This window comes from Crotalus tigris, unplaced genomic scaffold (assembly GCF_016545835.1).
Source record: "Crotalus tigris isolate CLP2741 ecotype Arizona unplaced genomic scaffold, ASM1654583v1 scf7180000024382.2542628, whole genome shotgun sequence".
Classification (NCBI taxonomy): Eukaryota; Metazoa; Chordata; class Lepidosauria; order Squamata; family Viperidae; genus Crotalus; species Crotalus tigris.
The window spans coordinates 1,439,582-1,465,592 of record NW_024100552.1 but is presented as its reverse complement, the minus strand read 5'-3'; the positions used below and the strand labels follow the sequence as shown (position 1 = coordinate 1,465,592).

General features: G+C 36.8%; 1 protein-coding gene across 6 annotated transcripts in view; it reads left to right on the top strand.

Annotated features, from left to right (window-relative positions):
* The window catches only part of ZNF521 (zinc finger protein 521), a 292,154-nt gene extending 268,912 nt beyond the window's left edge, over positions 1-23,242 (top strand). For 5 of the 6 annotated variants that reach the window (XM_039328617.1, XM_039328616.1, XM_039328610.1 and 2 more), the window contains one exon: positions 22,434-23,242. In XM_039328617.1, coding sequence (XP_039184551.1) covers positions 22,434-22,463 — 30 coding nt within the window. In that variant the 3' untranslated portion in view covers positions 22,464-23,242. Of the gene's footprint in view, positions 1-10,383; positions 14,541-22,433 lie in introns of those variants that run through there. The other variant, XM_039328612.1, reaches the window with a different exon arrangement.
* The last annotated feature ends 2,769 nt before the right edge of the window (positions 23,243-26,011 follow it).

Sequence of the window (26,011 nt, the reverse complement as noted above, 5' to 3'; positions counted from 1 at the left end):
CTGAATTATTCTTCCCCAAATTACTAAAGATAGTATACTGTCAATATACACAGGCACAATTTTCTTTAAATGGATTTGAAATGGAGACCCACAATGGTGGAAATGAAGAAGATTTTATTTAATCACAGAAATAGTATGGAAAGTTACATCCTTTTGGCCGCCAAAAGCCTTAGTCAGGTATGGCAACAAGCTATTCCATCATACAAGTCTCCTCAGTAGAAAAAGTCAAAATTGCTACAATAGACCAATTATAAAATATGCATTCTTATTTGCTAGGCAATTAAACAGAGGAAATAACGTAGCTAAGTAGATACTATAAAATAAAATAAAATAACCAGACTTAATAGAGAATATGTTTATTCTGTGTCACTTCAAATTTAAAGGTTTATTTCAGTCCAAGACAAGCATAACATAGCATCTAAAACTTTAGGATCATGAATCCTGCAAAACATGCAAACTTATGTGAATGGTTGAATTTGTAGCACAATTGTTTTAGGACTAAAATCTACAAAGAACCACCTAAGTGATTAATATTAATATTATAATTGTAATATAATATTCCAATTATATATTTGATAATAAAAAAAAAATAAAGGAAAAATTATAAAATATTGTTCTATTGCTATCAATAAAAATAAGGTAAAGGTAAAAAGTTTCCCCTGCCCAGTTGTGTCCGACTCTAGAGAGCCAACATTGTCCGAAGACACTTCCATGGTCTCATGGCCAGCATGACTATATGCCAAGGTACACGAATGCTGTTACTTTTCCAATGAAGTGGTACCTATTTATCTACTTGCCTTTGCAAAGTTTGCAGGAGCTGGGGCAAATAACAAGAGCTCATCCAGGCATACTGCACTTGGGTCTTGAACCCAGGCTGTCAGCTTTCCAGCTAACAATTTAAGCGTCTTTAACTATTGAGCCATTGAGCCCCTATCAACAATAATAAATAACAGTAATAAGTGTGTTGGGTGCAATCCCAAAATAATTGGAACACCACTTGAACATGATCAGTAGTGACAAATTCACGATCAGCCAATTGCAAAAGGCAGCTTTACTTGGAACAATTTACATTCTACAATGATATTTGTAACATCATCAAACATCCACATCTGCCTATCGCAGGTACTTGGGAAGGACCCGATAGCCAGACAAAAATGCCAAATGCAGTCTGAACATCCAGCTGATTGTGTAATGAACCATAATAATAGTAATAATAATTTATTAAACTTATATGCCTCCCAACTCACAATGACCGGGCAATTCACAAGCATTAAACCAAGAACTGACAATAAAATCAATAAAAAATAAAGATGAACAATAGCAAGTGTGATGAACTAAAGGGTCTCTCTTTTCCTTGCCAAAAGCCTGAGTGATACCACTCTCACGCATTTTGTTCTCCAGTAGGGGTGTTTATAAAGCAGTATTTATAACTGTGTTAGGCAAAGTTCTCTGAATTCAAAGAGGCTTTCTTCATGAGTGGGTGACATCAGCCTCCTTAGAAGCATGTTTTTATTATAAAGCACATTATGAATTCACAGTGGGTAAAACAAAAGTGGAGCAGCAGAAATAGAATTATCATTAAGATTCATCCCATTCCTGAAATGGGGGGGGGGTAATTTAGCTGAAGTTTTCATAGAAGAGATGTTACACATTTGGAGAAAAGGTACATTACTTTTGTTGACAAGCATTTGTTAGAGCAAGGCATTTCCAGACTAGAACCTGTGTATAAGTGGCATTCCCATTTGTAGTCTTTATTGTAATACTTGGTGGCAAGTCTACAGCTAGTAACAGTCTCTGCCCGGCAGCTATGAAGGAGCAAGATTCCATTGTTCATGAGACAGAGGTGCTCGGTGTAAAAACCTGGGATATGGTAGGCAAGATGAATCATGCTTAAAAGCAGTGCTTGCGGTGCTGTCACTTAGAACAGGAACACTGAAGCTTTAAACGAAAGTGAAAAACAGAATAAACGTCCCCTTTAAAAGTGGGGAAATTCTTAAACTGCCTAAAACAATAAATCTTCGCCATTGATGACTTTGCTGAGGGCAAGACAATTTGGCAGAGGACTCCTTTCCCTTAAGATGCGAAGCCTAGGATTGTTTAAAAAATGTAAATAGAGTTACAGGAAGGCAGAAGGCGACTGAGTGCTAGAAAAAACTGGAAGAGCAGTTCGACAGCAGAACCAGTTTCCAAGAGAGGTAGTGGACTCCCCTGCACAAGATGCATGCAATGAAAGTAAAATTGTCCTCTATCTTTGACACTTTGCCTTGATTCCTGCGGTGAACAGGGAGTTGGACTTAAATAACTTTTTCATCCAGGGCGTATGATTCTGGAATTTTTAAAGGACATTAAAATATTATTATTATATGAATAGCATGTGCCAAAACAGCCTCAATCTTTCAAACGTATCTATCAAACTACAACATCAATAACCTCTGATCAGCAGGCACGCTGGGGATGATAGGAATTGTCATCTAATACATCTAGAAAGTGCTTGGTTCAGGAAGAAATTATAAAAACTATGAGCCTAATTATATTTTTATAATTGTTGTTGTTAATTGTTGTTGTTGTTAATTGCGAAGTCGTGTCCGACCCATCGCGACCCCATGGACAACGTTCCTCCAGGTCTTCCTGTACCATCTTCTGGAGTCCATTTAAATTCACACCTACTGCTTCAGTGACTCCATCCAGCCATCTCATTCTCTGTCATCCCCTTCTTCTATTGCCCTCAATCTTTCCCAGCATTAGGCTCTTCTCCAGTGAATCCTTCCTTCTCATTAGGTGACCAAAGTACTTGGTCAAAGTATTTTTAGAATAGACTTTTACATTTTAGAACAGCGTTTCTCAACGTTTGTGTGACAGCGACCCTCGTCACACGAACGTGCCGCGCATGCGTGGCACCGCGTGCATGTGCGGCGGCGCCCCCTGAGGGGGGGAAATGGTGGATCTCATTGTTTGGCGACCCCCGTAAAATGGTCGATCGACCCCAAATGGGGTCACGACCCATAGGTTGAGAACCGCTGTTTTAGAATCAAATGTTTTTTACATAAATTTCTAAATAACTCAAATACAGTGTTCTGTCCAGAACTGTTAGTGCATGTACACATACACTCTTTCCAGAACCTTTGTTGGTTTTTGCTACATTGCTGCATTCCAAGCCCTGCTTGGAAGGTTTGGGAAGTGCAAATGATGTGGTGTGAAGGGGCCTCCCTTTGCATGTTTTATGCTTGACCTTTTCTGTTGCCCTTTTCTGATAAATACCACCTTTGCTCATATTATCTTATACTGTCTGTTCAAAAGCAAACTCCTAGAGTTCACTGGGAAATATTCCACACTTCACTATATAGAACGTTGCAGACTTAATTCATTGTGCATGGATTACATTTTTAGTTTGGATATTTTTTAAATAGAATTATTACCTGTCTTCATGCTATGGGAAATGAATATTAACCAATGCCTATTTATACATACTGAGAGCCTAACAGGGAAACATGAGTTCTTGTCATAACTAGAAGTGGAAGATAACTTAATGACTTTGGGCAGTCATTTTCTCTCAGTCCTAAATATTTCTGAACTACAAGTTCCATCATTCCTTTGCAATATAATTCAGCAATATACTGTAAGGAAAGCCACATTGCCCATCCCTGTTCTAAGGCATTAGGCAAAATAGATCACCAGCATAATCTGTGGGCAGAGAGCAACAATATAGGTAGAGTTACAAGTTATTACCTTCACCTAAGATTTCAGCTTACTGCTTAGGAGGAACTTAATCTTTTTTACTAGGAATTAATTTTCTTCTCAACAACAGACCATCAGATGAGCAATAAGTGCATTTATGTCAAAGAGAAGGTCTCTTCATTTTCTTTCTTTTCCCCTTCTCTATAGGTATGCATAGTACCATATAGGGAAATGCTGTACCATTAGATATTAAGAGTATATTTTGCTTTGTTTTGAGTTTGTCAAGGTGAAAGGTGATGGTGGAGGAAAATGGAACTGTATATTTGCTGTGGCAGAGACAATAAGAACTCACTCCCATGCTCAGTTATAATTCATGACTCTACTGGTAGGAAGTCCTTATCCCTCTGTGGAGTTAATGCGTCTCTACTGTAGCCTGCTGAGAGCACCCTGCCTTCCCTCCCACCATCTGTGCCTTCACTTGCATGCCGTTCCTGATTCTCTTTACGGTGAGATCTCTTAGTGTTAAAACTGTCAAACTACTTCTACTTGGCAGAAGTGGTTTGATGATTTGTATCAATGTTAAATTGTTGTCTAAATGGAAAAGGGCTGGAAAAAAGATTTATTACGGGCCAGTTGTACCAACTGAGTCTCTGACTTAGGAAGTCTCTAATTTGCTTTGTTTGAAGGGTTTGTGCCAAAGATACAGCAGTAAATGGAGATGATAGATAGATAGATAGATAGATAGATAGATAGATAGATAGATAGATAGATAGATAGATAGATAGATAGATAGATAGATAGATAGATCTTTTACTAGTATGCTGATTATATATGTGTGTGCGCACACACACATGCATTATATAAGCATTTAGCCAGCATTTGCCTGAAGTGCAGCAAATGGAAGCATATTTACCCACCCATTGCCTAATTTGCACAGGCAAGTATCTCTGCTTTCCCTGTGTTTATTTGCTCCTGCAACTGAAGCAAACCACTCAGAGGCAGAGAATTAATTGCCTCCATGTTTCCCAAGGCAGGGGAGTCACATGTACAAAGATTATAAGTAAACAGAGTTGTATCTAGACTAGACCCCATATGAAGATTTTTATAGGGTGAAAGGGCTGCCTGAAGAGACCTGAGATGTGACAACTGCTTTGATTGAAGCATATGCGGGTCAGAATTGGACCACAGAGATTTGTGATGGCATTCTTATTACTATGACCCCTTGCTGCTGTTCCTGGTTGTATGACTACAATAAGATGGAAATAGATATATACCTTGCATCAATACAACAAGATTTATTTATGGATTTCACAGTGTGGGTTGTTGTCGTTTGTTGATAACACATCTTTAAAACATAAATCAAATCTAGACCTCAGATGCCTGTGAATAATTTTAACAGATATGATGTCAGAAGAGGTTCACTGTGCTGTGAACTGTGACAGAAATGACTTTCTCTATATGTATGTTTGTGTGTTCTCTGACTATTTTTATTTTTCAGGGTACTATCAAAATAATTTCTAGCTATTTGATGTTCTATAGTTTTTTTAATGCTTTTTTATAGCACAAAAGAGAAACTATTCATTTGTTGCTGTGGATGAAAATAGCTTACCTTAAAGAAGGTTTTCTATTTGGGAGCAGTGCTTTTTACTAGCACTTAAACTGCAGCATATTGATTGTTTCCCAGCTACCTAGCATATTATCATAGGAGCCCTGTGCATAATATAATACAATTTTGGAAAAGGTATTAGCACCATTGGAGAGTGCAGTGATTTTACCCTATAAGCTACACTCTACTATTCTTAAACTGTTTTTCTTTGATGGATCTTTTAAAAATCCCAGATTGTGTTCTGTGCCACTGAAGCATTCATTGGGGGGGGGGGATTTGTTTGTTTGTTTGTTTTAAGGAGCAGAGTTACCTGCCTTGCATGTTGCAGTTTTGCTTTTCCATGAATCTGATTAAGAAAATATGAAACTTCCAAGAGACTTTTTAAGTTTTATGCCCACCCCAGCCCTTGCTTTTCATCTGTTCCTAGGAAACCTTATATTGCACTGCAAATATTAGACTGGGCTGGGCTTTTTCATCCTCTCACCCGGTCTAATGAGAGGAGTATCATACTAAAGCTTCCACGTCTTTAAAATACATATGGCAAGAGCGACTTGAGCAGTTCGGTGTACAGGTTTTCTTAGGTGAAATATCACTTTGAGATGATATGGCCGAGTAACCAGGTTGAAATCTGACCTGGTATTTTATTAATTTTGCACCAAGATAAATCCTGAAATTCTGACAAACTCCATGACAGGTGAAATTCCTTCTTGCAGGATCTGCTCAGCACGAGGCTGCTCATTTCATTCTGTTCTGAGGCAGGCAACAGGAGGGCAGCTTTATAATCAGCCCTCAAAGGACCCCCAGCCGCCCCAGAGTCCTAGGCTGATTGAATAACTCCTGGGCCTCTTCCCCTAGGCCTCCATCAGCAGGGGTCCTGTGGAAAGCAATCTCCTGCAGTCTGGCACAGAAGTGAGCTTTAAACTACTATTTTCTGCTCTCCAGAGGAGCCTGGAGTACTAAAAGATAGATGGACTGCAGATATTTTATGAGAAACTGTCAGAAGAAGAGCAGGGTAAATGTTTTTTTTTTTTCTTCCCATCTTTTTTGAGTCATGGGCTACATTATAGTGCAGTATCTCCCAATGTCTGATACATTTAAAGGAAGAAATTAATTGGTTTGCTAACATTAATTTCTTTTCCTGTATCCCCCTTGTTTTTCACTCTTTTTCTTTGTTTTATTTTACTTTTTTTTTTAATATTCACTCAAGAGGCCCTCTGTTTAACCACAGTTGCAGAAAATAAGTACCATTTGTACTGAAATATTTATAATGACAGAATGAAAAATTGGATTCATTTTCTGGCTCGTAGCCGAACAGTCGGCAACTTTATATGGCATTGTTTAGTATCTCCGTTCCTTCACTTCATTGGGCTGTCTTCAAGCACATGCATTCACGAAAGAGACTTCACAGGAATGCTTCCAAAAACAAAATCTGTCTTTCCCTTCCACCTTTACTCTCAGCAGTGAGAAAACAAGCTCTGCATATCCCTTGAACTATCTATTACACAGTATGGGCAATTGGAGATAGAGAGTAGGAGAAGGCGGAAGAAGTAGAGCAGATTAAGGAATATGACATGCCAAAATCTTTTTTCAACAAGAAGCACCAAACAGAGGAGTTGCAGAGGATCAACTCTGCTGGGGTAACTGAGATGCAGTGGGTCACCCCACATATTTGGCTATGATATAGATAAGTCGGGTGGATATGATATGACTAATATACATGGGAATGGAGTTGCAGGTTTCATATAAGGCCTTCCAATTGTTCTTCCATCATCTAAATAAAACTTTATAGAAAGTTAACTGGCTGCTTTTTACAAGTGGCAAAGTCGCTTTCATCCAAAGGGATCCCATGTTTAAGTAATAATAATGAACAGTAGCCCAAAAGGAGCAGCAAAAAACCCCTGTATAATCAACAAACAAAAAACAAATTACTGAGTTAAATGAAAACAATGGAAATCCTACAGTTGCTTTTCATGCAATATTTTAGCAGAGACAAAAGGCTACCTTTTTGATTCAACCATCCTTTTTGGTGAAGTGACCTTGAAGTGAGGTCTCAAGAACATTGTCCTACAAATAGGCAGGGGCGACAGACGTTACATGAAACATTTAATTAGCAGAATGGAACCCAGTTGATAGGTTTTTTTTTTTAACATAGGACTATTTTTTACATATATCAGTTTAGGGATTCAGACTTTCAAAATCTTTATGACTTCAGCTATCAGTCCCAATCAGTATAAATTGTTATGCATCTATAATCATTTGCAATTTTATGACATATATTTTGATTCCAATGGACATTTTATAGTCTTAGAAGTGTGACTTTTAATAAATATATATTAAATTTATTCACATGAAACCAACTGGATACCAGGTCTCTTAGAGAATATTTAAAAAAAACAATATTCAAAATCAGAATAAAATAATTGAAATAGTAATTAAGAATAGGAAACCAAAAAATTATAAATGACGGTGTTGCTATGTATAATGAATGCCCAAAGGTCCTCCAGATGAGCCATGTTTTCACCTGCTTTTGAAAGGTCATGAGGTTGGGCCATCCAAGTTTCACAGACAAGCTGCTGTAGAGGAGGAGAATTGCTACATATTGCTCACTATTGGGCTTCCTCACACCATACAAAGTGCATTTGAAGGGACGTACTATCTGGTCAGCATAAAATTATTTTCTACTACATAGCATTGTAACTCAGATCACTGTACTCAATCTTTTTAAAAAAGAAAACATCTGTAAAGTACACTGTCTTTAAGGAGAATGCAAACTTTCTTTCAGCTCAATGTGCATGCAGTATATAGTTGACTCACTTTCATTGTTATCTTTTGTGTGATAAGGTACAATATGGGTCTTACCAGATTTTAAGAAGCATAAATAATAAGAACATGGCAGGATGTCACATTCAGTACCAAACACAATACAGCCTTCTCATTCTGTATTTTGACTTGTTTTTATCTACCATAATGGAAAAGGTATATAACAACACTTATCTGGCTATAGCCTTTGATCAAATTTATCTAGACCTCTTACTCTCACTTGTCTCAAATTCTTACATTAAGCGAGAGTGACTTTTATTTTATGCAGAGGATCTTAATATTGTTCAGTATTTCTTCCTCATAGCTGACCAACATCATCCTTCTCTCTGCATATCCAGTGCCCCTTTCCCCTATTCCCCTATATGTAGCTTCTCTCTCTATTATTTTTGGCTACGTGCATGAATAATCCATGTACTAAGGACTAGACAACATGCAGTAAATTGTGTGTTAAAGATTTAACTCATCATTAGTGAAAATAGAATCATTTCTAGCATGAAGGGGGGAAATGGTATGGATCTGCTGGTTTTCAAATCCCAAAGACAACATTCCAGATTACAGACACTTATTTAAAGAAATAGTTAATGTTTAATTTGGTTTCTACCACTGCCCTGAACTTCAAATGCTCTTTCAAACATTTTGGGAGGAATAGAAGCCATTTGTAATAGAAGCCCTGAGAAAAGTGAGAAGTTGATTGGTGGTCTTAAAAAGGTTAGATATTTCAGATAAAGTTGGTCTTATTCAGTATTTTCCATGTATGCATACAAATATTATGAAAGTTAGAATAATAAAGAATGCAGAGAAATTGAAAATAGAAAGAGAACCACAATAATGTTTAGCTGTGGCAAACATAACCTGAAAAGAGCTACGTAAGGTTTTTCAAGAAGCTGAACAGAAATTACAATGACAATAGGACTTAAACATGATAATATGACTGTACAGTTCTTGCTGATTATGAAGATCTAAGGTAGTAATATTATTGAACTTCAGGGACTTCATCACAATCCAAAACACATGTTTCCTTTCATTGTTAGAAAAAATATGTTGAAAGGAAAATGACTCCCCCCTCCACTTTAAGCTCAAACCTGTTTTTTGTGCATACACACTTTGAGAGTCTTGTCTTTTTAACAAAGTTGTTAGTTTATACACTTCTCAAAGATAAAAGTAATCATAAGAGCTTTAAATTAGAATAAGTGCCACTTCAATATGACAGATTCCTTTGAGATCTGATTAAAAAGCAGACTTTCCATTGCCTGCCCTATTACACTTAGCAGCATTACTGTATTTGCTTGTTTATAGCAGCTAATACAGGCAACTTGTGATTATTAGGGTATGGATTGGTCAGTTATATTTCCTCCTTAAATTGTTTATCTGGCACTAGAGTTTTCCAGGATTCAATCCAAGACTTTTAGGGATTGCTTTTAGCAGGGACATGAAATCCTTAAAATTGTCATACACACACACACACACACCTTTTTTGATGGTGTGGTGAGGAGTTGGCGAGTATCTGGTACCAATAGCCCAGGATTAAAAGTGCTGTATTTCAAAACTGAGAAAAGTCAATCTCTTTCTGGCCAGCATAGATTAACTTTTGAAGTGCCAGATCATTTAATGTCAGGTGAGCAGTGAGTTATGTAGGAGAATTTCTTTCCTTTCTGTTCTATAAAATGGATAACACTATAATGCTTCTGTGCATTGAACGGATAAAGTCTCTACATATTGTGAATTCCAGTGGTTTGGCAGATGGCTGTAGTGATCATGGACTTCTAATCATCAGATGTATCAATTACTTTTAGAAGATTGAATAACTCAAGAAAATAAAAGATACTTACAATTACTTGAAGAGGGAAATATGATAATAGTTTTTACCACAAAATCAGGAACAAACTGTTCCTGTGTTTATCTTTACCCTTTGAACAGACAGCCATGACTAAATACAATAACTAAAATTCCAGTATATTGCTCTGGTAGCAGTTACTTCTCTTATGCACAAGTTTAAGTGATTACACCTAATGCAAAATATCCAAGAATGATAATACTACAGGTTTACCATCAAAATTGCAATAAAGACATAAAGTGATACTAGATGAAAAATACCACAGCTAATAGCTGTTGTTTTTTCTCTCTGCGTTTATATTTGAGGAAAGTGAGTAAACAGGTCTTAAAAGGGGGCATCTTGATAACTTGAAAATGAACCATTTTCAAAGCCTAATATAAATATCTTTGAACCCAAAGATAATAATGTGATCCAGAATTTTCTAATTGTAGGTCAATATGTTTTCCAGAGTTAGGAAATCTATCTGTTTGGAGTATCTGAAGGAGGCCTTCTTGCAACCTGTGTAGTTATTGTAACTGTCCCATTCAAAGATCAAGCTGTGTGTTTAAAAAAAAAATTCAAGAAAGCACCTTATCTGCAGTAAGTAGCTCCTTCATTTCTGCACCTCCTTAGCTCTCTTGCTCCTGAAACATGCAGAAATATCAGAAATCCTGTCAGATTGATGGGAGGAAAAGAAAAGCTAGGCAATAGGCAATGATTCCCACTGGATGTGGATACATGGTCAGGTTGTAGCACAAACAGTCTAAAGTCTGAATAAGGTGAAAGAGGCAATTCAACTGAGTCATTAGTTCTCACTGAGAATTATAGACGATGTCATAGGAAGGGCATGATTGGGAGGATAGTGACAGCAGAGGGCTCATAAATATCAAAAACATGGAGAGAGAGAGAAAAAAGAAGGATCCTCCAGGAACTCTAGAAACAATGCCATACAGAACGTATGCAGCATTGTGCCTAATATGCCAGGCATTATGAAGCCCTTCAGTGTTTACTAACATTTGTAGACAACTCCAACATGGCACTTGGTGGCAGGAAAGTATTTAGAAAAATCAGAAATAATAAATTAAAACAAAACATATACCTATGAAGTTGGAATGCCCACAATCAATCAAGGCTGAAAACACAATGGAATAAAAGTATTTTAACTCCTCTGTAGAATACAAGAAGGAAGGATGCTGTAAGTATCTCTGAGGGAAACATACTCCAGATTATGAGGGCCATTAGAGAATATGTGCTAATAATAATAATAGGCTACTCTTAACCATCCTATCTGGAATCATGGAAATAAGATGTTTTCATTATATTATGAATATAATGTTGATTTATCAAATCCGAGTTTTTTGGAAACATAGGTTTCAGCTATATAGAAAAGAATTAATATAGATCATCAGCAAACAGATGTAGACCTAGGTTCAAATTATTAATCATACACTTTACTGTTTTGAAAATATAAGACAGAATTTTATATCTTCCTTCTGCAACTCAATAACCATATATTTTCTTTTATTTGCAGGTCATGTATTTTGCAGAATAATAACTAGTAACTATAAATCTACTTTCTTCATTGATAGTTTTCATTTTATCTCATCTTTTCATTCAAGAGTGATTAAGTATGCAAAGAAATGATGGGCTTTGTCATGAAAAAAAGTTTGTAAAATATCTAATCCAGACCCCTTCTTTGAGGTATCTTTATTTTCACACAGTTCAAGTAGAGTGACTCAGCAGCTTGCTCTGTCACATTATCACAAATAGTAAGTCAAACAAAAGAAGTAAATCCACCATATACATACCATTTTTGTAAGAAGTGGAATAGCTTGAGACATATATTTTTTGTTACAGAAGTGATTCCCTTGCATTACATAAATATATATGTCTGACATATTTTGAACCAGATTGTTTTAAGGGAGGTCCACTGTTGTTTTTAATCCTAATGTCACAGATTAGTGGTTTATCTCCATTTTAATTATCACCCAGTCTTTACTTGCCAAGCCAGTGGCTGAAACATTGCAATCTAAGTGACCTTCTGAAATCTTAAATTATTCAGGTTCTGATATTCACATACTTCATTCCTCTATCCCACAGCAAAATAATTAAATATGATCCTGCCTTAGATATCAATGACTACATTGTACCTTTAGAGGAAAATTCCTTAAATATACCTTGTGATGCTACATACAGAAATACAAAGCTTGTTAAATGGATATGACATTATAGTTGGCTTAGTTTTAAAAACACCTGTGTGATTATCAATTTAAGCTCCCATTATTTGCCACTAATTACTAAGCAGAGCTGTTAAATATTTAGCTGTAGTTTATTTAATTGGCTTTGACCTATAAAGAAATATGTGCATTGCCACAGATTTTGTTTCAGTTCTGTGCTCCCACTTAAGCAAGTAGAGAATGCTTATTTATGTAAATTATAAACACTATACAGCCTATCAGATTTCCTGGTTTATCTTTTTCTTACTGCTACAGATGTATTTCTTATGAAAATATCTACAGTTAAAGCATTGAGAAAGAGCAAAGCATACAGATGTAAAATGAGAGAGGTTGTACTTAAACTTGTTTACAGATGTTCTTGTTTAAAAAGCTCCAGCACAATAAATTAAACATAACAAGGGAAAAAATGAAAGCATAGCAACAACTGGCACATGAACACATCTGTCCATAATGCACTGACTTAATCCTTGAATATTTGATTAGGTGGTCTTGTCTATCAATGCCCATATCATTCTGCTGTACTGGAGCTGCAACAAAGGAACATAGAAGCTTCTTTCAAATTTTCTCAACTTGTTTGAAAAAATTCAGGCATTTGACACCTAGCAGAATAGCATGCATACAGAAAAAAATCTGAGGGAAGGGATTGACTGATTGACTAATTTCACATTCCTTGAATTTATCAAGCCTTTATTTCATCGCATTTATAAAAGTACTGTTACAAAGTATCAGGTGAATTGGAAAATGAGTTGGAACTGGAACTGGAAGGAAACTTCTGTTCTTTCTTGGTGGCAAACCATAGTGTCAGTGAGCTTTTAATAAGTAGCATAATATACTACTTGAAACATAGCAGAGAGAAATAGTCTCACAATATAGAGATGACTATTTCCATTTTACTCTGTTCATAAGACACATCCATGGGATAGACCTAGGTGTTATTTGAACTAGCATACTACCCATTTAAAAAATCCCTTCTCACCTTTATGGGTGATATGTGTCTTTTTCAATCTATATCAGAGAACTGGGAGTTTAACGGTCCTGCACAGTATCTTGCTGTTCCTAGCACTGGAATCTTCTTGACAGAGAGCTCTCTTGTTGCTTCTGGGATATGGTGGAGCCACTTTCCCAGTTTAGGAATCTGAGCCCCAAGTGTTTCTACTGTTACTAGGACCACTTTGGCTTTCTTTTCTTCATCCTTTCTTGTTCCATACTCCTCCTTTCTGATGTTGCTGTCATTTGGCACCGTTATATCTATCACTGTCACTGTCTTCTGGTCCTTGTCCACTACCATGATATCTGGTTGATTGACCAGTACTTGCTGTCCGTCTGGATCTGGAAGCCCCACAAGATTTTAGCCTTCATGACTTGTGGAATCTCCCATCCATTCTGTGGATGTTCTTGTAAACAATGCCAACTACTTGGCTGTGTTATTCAGTGTATGCTGTTCCTGCCCACACCTTACATCCTACCTCTTTATGTTGGACTGTCTCTGTGGCTTCTTTGCACAGTCTGCACTTCAGTTCCTGTTTCGTATGGTAGACCCCTGCTTCTATGGATCTGGTGCTGCTGTGATCAGTGCCTCAGTACTATCCTTTAGTCCAGCCCTTTCCAGCCATGGGTGAGAGTTCCCAGTGTCGGCCATCTGAATTATCTATCAATGGTATTTCTCATGCAGTTCTTATCTTGCAATGGGACTTCCTCTATTTGATCTTCCTCCCTTGTCTGCTGTTGCATCAGGCATTCTCTCAGCTGTTTATCTTTGGGTGCCATATAATTTATGTAGTCTTGGATGCTTTGGGTTTCATCCAGGACAGTGATTTTGACACTCAGGCCCTTCCTGCCTTTTTCTAGCTGGTGTGCAGTCTCAGGGTGTTGCATTTGGGCTGGAAAGCTTTGTACATTGTGAAGAGCTTCTGGGCCTTCAAACTGGCAGCCTCCATGTCTTTCTTTGGCTAGATCACTATATCAGCAGGGTATCAGATGATTGGCAGGGGATACATATTGATAGCATTATGGATCTTATTCTTCCTATTGAACTGGCTCTTCAGAACCTGTTTTACCCTTTGGCCATACTTGGATGTAGCTGTCTTCCTTGTCTTTTCCTCATGGTTCCCATATGACTAAAGTACTGTATGTATGCTAGGTGGCCTGCTGCTAGTTCCACCTCATCACCTTAACCATCTTCCTCCATTCCTCCACCTCAATACACACATGTGGTGACTCACAAAGAAAAGAAAAACCATTAATATTAAACAATATGTATCATAAAACATTCTAAAGGAAATGTGCTTTTTCAGGAAGCAACTGGACTTTCTTGTTTGTCTTTGAAGACATTTCGCTTCTCATCCAAGAAGCTTCTTCAGCTCTTACCGGATGGTGGGGAATGGAAGGATCAGAGCTGAAGAAGCTTCTTGGATGAGAAGCGAAACATCTTCAAAGACAAACAAAAAAGTCCAATTGCCTCCTGAAAAAGCATCTTTGGGATAACTATGACCTGGATGACTGAGAATCTCCATAGACATCTAAATAAAATGATTTTCAGAACCAAAATATTTTATAGAAAGTGGGGAACCTTCAACTAGGAGCTTAGTGCAACTTGACCCCAAGGGAAAGAGCAAGGTTTTAGCCACCTCCCTAATATCTGCAGGGATGGGCTAAATGTATTTGGGGGGGGGGACATTGTTCCAAACAACAGGGGCCACCACCAAGAAGGTACCCAACCAGAATCACATAAGATGGTATTTTTTTTAATGAAAACATCAAGGGTATTCCCTCCCTGTCAGAGCATCTGGATGGGCACTTATCTTGAGAAGCAGGTGGTCCAACAAATTTGTCCAATTTCAAGAGCTGTAAACTTGTATCGAGGCAGCTGGGAAGATCCATGGTGTATCATTTCAAATGGTTTCATGCTCCTCTGTAAGAGCATGATGCAATATTGTAATTTATCTAATCACAGTAATTCTAGGACATGCCCAGTGGTTAAATGCAGTATTGCAGGCAAACTCTCCCACAGCTTGGAGTTTGATCCTGATGGGGCTCAAAGTTGATTCAGCCTTGCATTCTTTCAAGGTTGGTAAAATGAGGACACAGATTGTTGGGACAATATGCAAATAATGCTGACAATGTAAAGTGCCCAGAGAGTACTGTAAAATGCTATGGGGTGGTATATAAGTCTGAAATGCTATTGCTATATTAAATAAATACTAGGCAACCCATTGTAAAGACAGCATTGTACACTAGAAGACCTTTAATCAAGTTTGTCTTGCTTGCTACAGCCCCTTCAAAGATTTTTTGATTATAAAGACAGGGGAAAAGACCACATGTTAGGTAATTTGATCATCTCATTGTTCTCTTAAAAACTATTGCAACTAAAACTATTCTGAAGCAACTAGCATTGGTAGAGCATTTTAAGAGACAGAAGCACATATAAAGAAAGAACTGCAGAAATCCAAGCAGGAGTTTATCAGGGCATGAATAACTGCAGCAAGACTAACCACTGCGTTAGCAGCAGCTTAAAAAACTTTGTTTTATAAATGTGTTGGTTGTTCTTTAGTAGCCTGTAAATATGAGTGCTCCTTTTCTCCTCCTTCATTCCTTTGTTTAGCCAAAAATCTTTTCCCTTTTCATTTTGTGCATCAACGATGCAGCAGAACTTTGTTCCTGTGGTCTTGAATGTTTTCCCCACCTTCCCAACAAGCCAGAAACAGAAACTATTGCAGTGGAAATTGTGGAATCCATAATGACATTGGAATGCAATTCTCTGTTTGGCATTAGGGTTTTAATTAAGGTTTTGCTGGTTTTGCCCATTTTTCCTTTGCCCCCTACCTCTCTGCCAAGAAAACCCAGCATCCTGACACTCTCTGAGGACAAATTGAAAATAAGAAGTTTGAAGGGAGGGAGGGAGCTACGTGGGGATAGAAGCAGAGCCTCTTGATTAGAAAGTATAATTTAATAGAATGTGCATTGAACCAAATGTATTGATTAATGTAGAGGATATAGTACTTATATTGATTTGAACTAAAGATTTAGTACTAAAAGCTGTAAGCCCAAAAAGCTGTTGCAGATTGCTACAAAAGTCAGTTTAATGCTGCCCTTGAGAATGCCTTCACAAAGAAATTCTTCTAATGTTTGAGGAGTAGGTAGAATGCTGTATATGTCAGTTTGATCCCGGAGGGTTTTATTTTGTACTCTAATAGCTGTTACGAGCCTACATTATATCCAAGGAGTAATTTTCCTTAGGGTCGCCTGGCTCGCTTTGTGTCAATATTCTAGCATTTTAAGTCACGTACAGTATATGCTTCTGGGAACAGCCGAGGAGCCAGGCAGACTCATAATGGTCTGCATTCATTAATAAAGGCAGAAGCTTCTGTCCCTCCATTGCCCACTGCAGGGAGGCCTCCCTGGTCTTTGGGGACCCTGCAGACACATTTAAAGAAAGCTTTATTTTGAGTGGGCAGGAGATGAAATGCAGGACTTGCAGGCATTTCCTAAGTCAGCTCTATGCCCAAGGACAGAGGTGACCTTAATGGGTCAGAGGAGAATGCAGGTCAAAAGACTTATTATCCAGCCTGTTGGAAACCAATTGCTTTTAGGTTGAGGGGGAAGGGGTGGTGTTTTGTTTTGTTTTGTTTTAAAGTAGTGCTTAAAGGCTAGTAATGTAGAAATTTGTTTTACAACCAGAAGCTGTCCTGGAATGTAGTCCATTTTATAGAAAGGGAGGGGAAACTAAAGCCGAGCTTAGTTTTAAATTCCCTACAAATTACAAAATGTTAGTATAGCATAATTAGTTAATCAGTGATGATTGATTACTAGTGTTTGCCGTCTTGAATTAAGGAGAGAGGAAAAAAGATGTTGCTGTGATACTTGTCTCCATCTGTTGAACAATAACATCTTCATTTAATCTTTATATTTCTTTATTTATAATCTGCTTTTGAGCAACAATTGCATTCATTTCATTCAGCTTCAAAATGCCTCATTTAAATTGAATGCAACTGTACTTTCCATTAGGGACTGTAATGAGGTAGTGAATTAGTAGGATTTCTCCCTCCTTAGAAACTCCTCTTCTCCCTTCCCTCCCTCCCTCTTCCGTAAAGATTTTTTTTTCCCCTTAAGGATATAATTCAAGTCATGAAATGGTATCTACGAAGCAAAAACTGGCAACTAAAAAGAACAACAGTCCTGCTCTTTGGAAAGAATTTTTCTTGATCCACTGTTTCAGTAAAATGTATCCAATAGTTTCAAGGATTTTGTGCACAGAAACGGGCATAACTTGATATGACTACAAATAAAACAGCCAAAAAAACCCTGAATATATAATTATGCAAATATAGCAGTCCCACTAATTTCATTGAGAAAGTATCTTTGTAAAATTCACTTAGGAGTTTGGGAATGTGGTAGATGTTCATTATACAGTCCATTGGATTATAAGAATCTCTACTCCTAAATATATTTTATACTGAAGTTTTTAGTCTGAGTATGTGTATATGAAAGGAAGTACAGGTAGTCCTTGACTTACGACCACAATTGAGATCAGAAGTTCCATTGTTAAGCAAGACAATTAAGTCAGTTGCACCCTATTTTGCAGCATTTTTTGCCATGGTTATTAAGCAAATCACTGCAGTTTTTAAATGAATCACACGATCATTAAGAAAATTCTCACTGAGAATTTGTGTGTCAGAGGCCATCTGGGAAGATTGCAACAGGAATCACATGACCCCCAGGAAGCTGCAACCATCATAAATGCATACTGTCACCAAGTACCCAAATCACAATCACATGACCATGGGACGCTGTGATGTTCATAAGTGTGACGATCTGTCATAGGTCACTTTTTTCAGTGCCATTGGAACTCCAGTTGGTTACTAAACAAATGTTTGCAAGTCAAGGACTTGTAACTGTTCTGTAAGAATGGAAAAGGAAAGACAAAAAAAAACCAACAATACCCAAATCAGAATTAAATTTGCAATATAAATTATTTATAATCTTAGGGTTTTTTCCCCTTCAAACTATGAGTAGCTACAGCATATTCTAGGGAGCTTTCAACATCAGAAAAAGGCTAAAAAAATACAGGAAAATATAACATATGAAGAAGTCTGGAGGTAGTATGGGAACAAGGATTTGTTTAATTTGCATGTATGAGAAAGAGAGAGAATAAATTTGAGGAAGTTATCTAGTATTGTACACTTTCCAGAAGAACAATGATAAAAAACATCTGTTTCAAATGTACTGTTTGTCCTATAAAGGGCAAAACACATTCTGAGCTATACTGAAACTTTTATTGGTTTTCTCTGTGCACTGAAAACTCCCGTGTTCAGATCAACAGGAGCTCCATCTTCTGACTTCCCCACTTACATCAATTCCCATTGTCATGGAAGTAGGTGTTCTGAGCACATGAAAAGAGAATATGGAGCAGAGCTACTGTGTGGATAATAGAGGAAAATTTTGCCCTAAATTTTTAAACACAATCTTTTTTTCTGAAAAGAAACATTCTTAAAACAAAGCCTCCAACAGTTCATAACTGGGATTAATGGTTGCAATTTTCAGTTCTTAGACATGGGGTCTCCATAGACGGTCCCCCCTCCTAGAATATAATGTGGCTCTCTGTGGGATTAATGATTATGCCTTACCTCATCTCTTCCCTTCAATCTTTCACCTTTTTTGTCTCATAAAGTTATAACCAATATGAGCAGGCAGCTCTTCTCCCTAATCAAGTCTTTCTCTCTGGCTTGTTCATGCCTTAGAATGCAAAGAATTTACATATAAATCATTAATATTAGGACACTGCTCCCAAGGTATATAAACTGAGTGTGATTTGGATCCAAGGTGCAAGCAGAAGCAAAAAGAATTTTCCTAAACTTTGCTGCCTCCATTTTCCACAGTGGCCTCCATCCCAAGTTTTCTGTTTTATGCAGTCATTGAAGTATCAGGATCCATTTCTAGAAAGATTTAAAGAGTTTGAACGGGCAAGAGGAACTCTAATCTCATTTGTGCATTTTCTGGATCCATACTCATCTTTATGTTTTGCGTAGCTCAGTGATTTTTCTCCATCATTTTGCCTTGAATTTAAATCAGGGCATCTCTTAGCTCCCGAGAATGCTTTTGTGCAATAGGCTATATCAGCTATGGGACCCCAAAACAGAGCTTAGTGAAGAATAATTCCATAGTTTATTTTGCATCTACCACATTAGTGCCTTTGTGTGTTTTTTCTTTAATTAAAAAAATTATTGAGGTTTGAGTCCTGAGCACACATGAAATGCTACTTTCAATTGTGTCACATAGTGCTATGTGGCTTTTCTAATCCTTAAACTGGCCACATGTGAATCCAGGATTTTTAAAAATGGAGGTAAGAGGACTCATTAAAACACATAGGCAAAGATCCAGCATTACAGTTCTCTCCTACTGTTGATTATGATTGAAGAAAAGAGCCTCATGTGTACAGAGTTGTTCTATGCTGGAAGTTGAGCCTCGGGTAGAGCTCTAGATAGCAGCTACAGACTTTCTGAAGAATGGATATTGTCCATTGGGATAATTAAGTATTAGCAATGCTCTTGCAGCAGTAAAGCCTGTGTGTCTTTTATTTAGACAGTGCAGCCGATTTATAGCTAGATGTTTCAGGTAAAAAGAATCTGAAAAGGTATGTAGTTGTTTAAGCTGTTCCTTTGCTGAAAATCATTTAATTGCCCCAGAAAGAGTGTTAAACTGATCCATTCCACTGCTGCTTGAAGGTTCCATTTTCTTTCCATTCCCTCTTGCTGAAACAACCCAACATGCACTTTAATTGAGTCATGAGAGAGTAGGGGTCGCACTTGGATATACATCAGAATTTTCATTCCTTGAAAGAGAATACTGTGCAAATGAAGATACTGGGTTTAAATCTGTACACATCTGTGTTCTGTTGCCGCTTGTTCCTAGTTAACTAGAACTACATCAGATTTTTTAATGTTGGGAATGCAAATTACCAACATCAATACGTTAGACAGGAAGTACAGAACCTATTACCAGGCTGACAGGGAAATATCCCACATTATATTCATTCAGTTTGAAGACAATGAAAAATAGAATTTGTTTAACCATCACTGAAATTACCACTAAGCAAATCAATAGGTTATTATAAAGTCCTTTGGTGCTGCTATGGCCTGATCACACTTAAAAAGGGATCCCTGATTGGTTTGGGTCATGCAATGAAGAAGAACACCCTCTGGTTTTAAACAGTTGTAAAAATTATGATCAGCTTAAAATATTGTCAGGTTTCATATTTTTTGTACCCTAACCCATTCTAAAAGACAATGCATCACATACTTTCCTTTCCTTGCTCATTTGCTTACCCCCTTTCAGATATTACTAGAATTTGGCTATTTTAACAAGCAATTGGAAAATAGAACGATAAAAGTATCTGCAGTCTTGATGTCATCCTTATATATACATATACATACTCATACACACACCACAGTAATTTGATTACCATTTGACAACTGGATCACAATTACAATGTTACAGCATCCCAAGGTTACATGATCACTATTTAGGACTTTACTGCTGGCTTCCAACAAGCAAAGTTCATAGGGAAGCTAGCAGAAGGTTGTAAATGGGAATCACATGACCTTGGGATGCTGTAACTGTGCAGAATTCATCCAATAACTTCAACTGGGATTGCCAGAACCACCGTTGTGAGTCAGTGCAGTTAGGTGACCTCACACTTTATGACCGCATTGCATTGTGACCTCATACTTTATGACCACATTGCATAGCAAGGGAGTTACCAGTCCCAGTTACTGTTGATAAGTCAGGATTACCTATACATGAAGACTCCTACAGACACATATTTTGCCATGCATATGACATATGCCCGTCCAGTCAAACAGGACTGGAGCATTTTTAAAAACCATATTTGAAAAGGACTCATCTCTAATTTGGCACTTGGTACGCAGCATATGATAATCTCGATATCACATCTAAGTAGAAGCTTTAAATTGCTGATACATGCTTTTGAAGTACATCTTCTAGATTCCGGGCACATTGAAATATGCATATTGTAAAGTTCTAGCTTGATCTTATGTATCAGACCTGGGATATTTCTGTATTTAAATCAATCTGATTATATAGAATTGGAATTTCTCCTAATCAAACAATATACTTATCACAAAAACCCATTGTATAAGTATTATCACATGGATGATCTCCCCTGCACACAGGCACACAATTTACTTGTAAACAGTCTAAACACCTGAAAAAATGTCTTTTGCATATAGTTGTGCTTTATTACACAAATTGCAAGGGCAATATTGTATGCATCATGTTATCCATGAAACTGTTTGCATATTAACTTTAAATAATCTATATTATATCTCAATAGTTAGTTGGATCAAATTTGATTTTCTAATTTCTAAATTAAGCTGAATTTAAAATCGGCATGTATTAAATATAATTGTGTTTTTCAGGCCTTATTCTATCACTGCTTTTTCACTATCATTTTGAAATGAATTAATGTAGAAAAATAATATTGTATACATGAAATCAAATAAATGATGCAGTGTTTCATTTTTAACTGTATTGAATATTTTTTCTCGTAAACTACTGGCCAATAGCCTTGTATTGCCTAATACATTATGAGGTTTAGTATTTGCTTAGAATTTTCTAATGATGGGATATAATTCCTATTAAATGAACCTACGAATGTGGTCATGGATTATTGACTGCTTTTAGAAATATAATTATTTATTTCTTTATTTCCCTGGTTTATACAACTGCCCAATCCATGACAATGACTCTGGGTAGCATATAGGGATTAAAACAGTAGCTATATTAAAGAGCTCTCATGTCAGTGGGGCCACACCCAATTTTGCTCTTCTTTGGAACTCTTACTGGACTTTCATCCATCTTTCTGAGTACAGTTCTATCTAATCTACTACATAAGGTGTCACATACATAACAAAGTGTATTCTGAAATTATATTGAAATTTATCATCAGCCAGTTTTTTACAATGGATCAGCACCATTTAAGAAAGATCTGCTTATATTTTCTAATGTACAATTTAGCCAGTTCCATATTCCTTAACACAGGTTAAATGTGACATTACAGGTTAAATTTGTATAAGGATATTTAGCCAAATGTAGGCCTAGAGTATGTTCAGAGACGTATATTCATTTTTTATAAAACGTGCTTGGAATTTTGCACAATACATACCATTTAACGTGGTTTTTACTATCTTATATTATGCAATCTCTCTGTAGCATTGCTGGTATATTTCAGCATAGTGCTTTTCCTTTTCTTCTTCTTTCTTCACAGAATCATACGATGACCCAACATAGCAGTTAGTGCAAGGCCCAGTTCTTCAGAAGAGGAATCTTTGCAGGACAAAAAAAGGGAACATGTTTTACTCTTTGCACGAGACTCTCATTGTTAATATATATTATTCAGAAACATTGTATTGTACCATAAAACCTGTATTATGGAAACTGTTGGATGTTCATGTGTTTGAACTTTTGAGCACCGGAGAGACTTCCTGTATATAAAGTGTTGCACATGTATTATGTTGTCTGATACTAAAATGGTCTTATAAAGACAAGTGGACTTGGGCCCTATTCAAGCAGGACTAAGAGAATAATTATAATACCAACAACATATAAAAGGGAAATATGGCTTAAAGAAAAAAAGAAATAAGCAGTGATACAATACAAACCTTTTGGCCTTCCTTTTGTTCAAGCTTATGTCTACAATCTCTGTCTTTTGGTATTCACATGGATGAATTCAAGAATATTTTTAGTGCTAAAGAAGAAGAAGAACAACAAGAAGACTCTCCAAGCAGGACCCCCAGCTGAATATGGCCTGTATATATTTGTAAGCCTTGCGATATGACAGATAGCATTACCATATATGCAATAGTTGTTATGTAGATTGTCAAAGAACCTTTTTTTCCTGGATACCATTTGAAGCTTTTGAGTGTTCAAGACTTTTCCTTAATGATGTCATATGGCCAAATTTTTGAATCAGTTGAACTAACCTGTATGTTACTGTTATTAATGTTTACTCTGCAATCTGAACCTGGAGATTACTGGAATGGTTTTCCAAGAAGAAATAAATTCAGTTTACCATTACATAATATGTATCTTTTCTTTTGTCTCAGATTATTTCATTTATTTAAAAAAGTTTCCCTTTGCAAATAAATTATGTCTCATAATTTTCATAATCCGCGTCACCCATCCTCATATCACACATGCATGATAAATGTATTCTAATTGATGTACTTCAATTGATACCTAAATATTTTAGATATATGTTAACTGTATACTCTTTTACCCTGTGTAACAATATTTTTTTTTCTTTTTGACAAATACAAGGAATTACTGTAGAGTTAGCGAGTGAGTGATTTGGCTTGCAAGCATTCAAGCCCTAAACGATGTGCAGACTATCAGGTTTTAAATCAAGTCTTATCTCCCTGCATATTGGCAATATCAAGTGTATTTCTCAGAAATGGAAAGCCTGTTGAGTTTGCTGGGTTTACTCCCAGTAAATGTGCTCAGAATCTCACCCTTATTCCTGTCCTTTTTCTAAATCTGTACATTTAAGTCTCAAACACTATTGGAATGATACGTTATTATGAAAGGGATCCCCCATCTTTTCATCTACAGGTGGTAACCTTGTTAAATTCCAGCCACAGCACTGACATAGGTTTCTCTGCTTGCGAGTCCCTTGTCCTCAGTGCTGACAGAGATGGCAGTAGAGGACATGACCAGAAAAAGTGCTTCAGTAAACAGCCCAGCCTGTTATTTCCTTTAGGAGATCATTCAGCTTTAACAGAGAAAGGTTGTTGAGAACTGAATTAACCTGTTGGTCCCAAGTAGGAGCAAAGGGAGACTATACCATCAGGGCCTTCTCATTTTTCTTTTGTCCAAAAATATGCTCATATGAACATTCATTCCCAACCCAATTTCCATATTAGACTTGTGATATACCGCTGAACACTTGTGCAATGATTAGAGCAATGGAATATCACAAAGGGCTGGAATTGCTTGTCTTTTCCTGCCAGGGCAGATTTCAAGTGAGATGTCTAGTTTGCCGAGTGTTACTTTCCAAGTCTCCACAGATGGAAAGGCTGGAAGAACACTTTTTAAAAAGTCTTTGCTTGCCAGGGATTTCAAGGAAAAATGTGTCATATTTCTCTCTCCAGCCTGGAGATTTTTATGCATATGTTGCCAAGTACAAAAAGAAAAGAAAAGGCCATATTTAATAAAGAATATTATTTCTGCTGACAAAAGGATAAACATAAGCAACTGTACTTACACAATCAGTCCAGTGCCAGATTCTATTTATAATAAACCCCAAGCCAATTTTAATTCCATTAAAGTAGTAATCATCTCTGCCAATTTGGATTGAATATTTATGCTTCATGACAGATATCTCTTTAATAAAACAAAAAAAGTATAGGCATTTATTTCAGTCTTCATGTGTGAAACTGTAACATATTGGTTAAAACTGTAAATAGCATGTTTTTCATCAAGTTCAAGTATGTTAAAATTATTACACCCTACTGTGTTTGTGCCACTGAGTTGAGACAGATGGTAGCTGGGAAAAATGCAATCTTATAATCAAAAGCAAAAATATGTCAAAAATATGTTAGCAAGCAAAACACAGCGTATTACTTGCTTCTTATGTCATGACAGCTTGCAAAACATACAAGAGTGTTGAGTATCTAGTTATGCAAATATAGCAATATAGTAAACAGTGACAGAAAATGCGAAGACACTATTTATATTGTTTTAAGTTTGCCATTCAGGGTGAGGGAACAAAAATATCTTGGTCCTACTCAATTTTTCATTTGAAGAGCAAATTTCTAAGAGAAAATGCCTGAATTGACTTTCGTTTCTAATTAGTTGCCAATTTTTGACGATGCTCTAAAAAGCTGTTTCAATAGATTATGAAAGGCATTCAAACTTCCCAGTGAGATTTGAGTTTTCCAAGGCTCATCAGAGTATTTACTCTGATTGGGATCTCGGCTTGCTGAAAAAGGAGAAAAAAGGATAGAGATTCTGTATGAATACATTGGGTATCTAATACATGGTCCTTCCCAGTGGGTCATCCAAGCCAAAGCAAGCCACAATCATGAAATGGATCATCACATCACAGCAGAGAGGAGACAAAGGGAAATGGAAGACATGCATGACAGGATTCAAGCAGGTTACAGCCACCTTAATTAGGAATACTCAGAGAAAATATAAGGCAGAAAACACTGCTTCGAACCCCCCAACAATTTTGAGGAAGGATAGTTCCAAAACTCTGGAAAATTTCTAGATGGCAGCAGAAAGATGCAGAAAATGCCAACTATTTGCCACCATCTATTGGTTTATAATGGAAGATTGGAGGAATAAGTATTACAATAGTCAAATTGGGATACAGCTATCAATTGATTGTCAGATGTACAAGCCTCCTCAGAGCTTCTGAAGAGGAATATGTAAGATCCTGCAGTTATGCACTGAATGTCTAGACTAAAAGGATAAGCTGCTCCAATTCTGAAAAGAACAAATCTGCTTAAACAACACCTAACTGCAATGCTCGAAAAACAAACATGAAAATATTCAACCAGACAATCTAGAACCACAATACAATTCTTTCCCAACTCTGTCAAATAGCAGTAGGATATCCCCAGCGGGACTGCCATATTAATATTTTGCAGCAAAATCAACCAAGAGCCTTGTGGCACTTTAAAGATTGTACCATAATAAATTTATTGGTCTTTAAGGTGCCATAAAACTCCTTGCTATTTAAGAGTAAGACCAGGTGAGATCAGGCGGGGCTTTATTAGATAATGGCTCTAGCTAGATAGTAAAAATAAATAGTTGGAGAAGACAAGTGTCTAATGCGGGCTG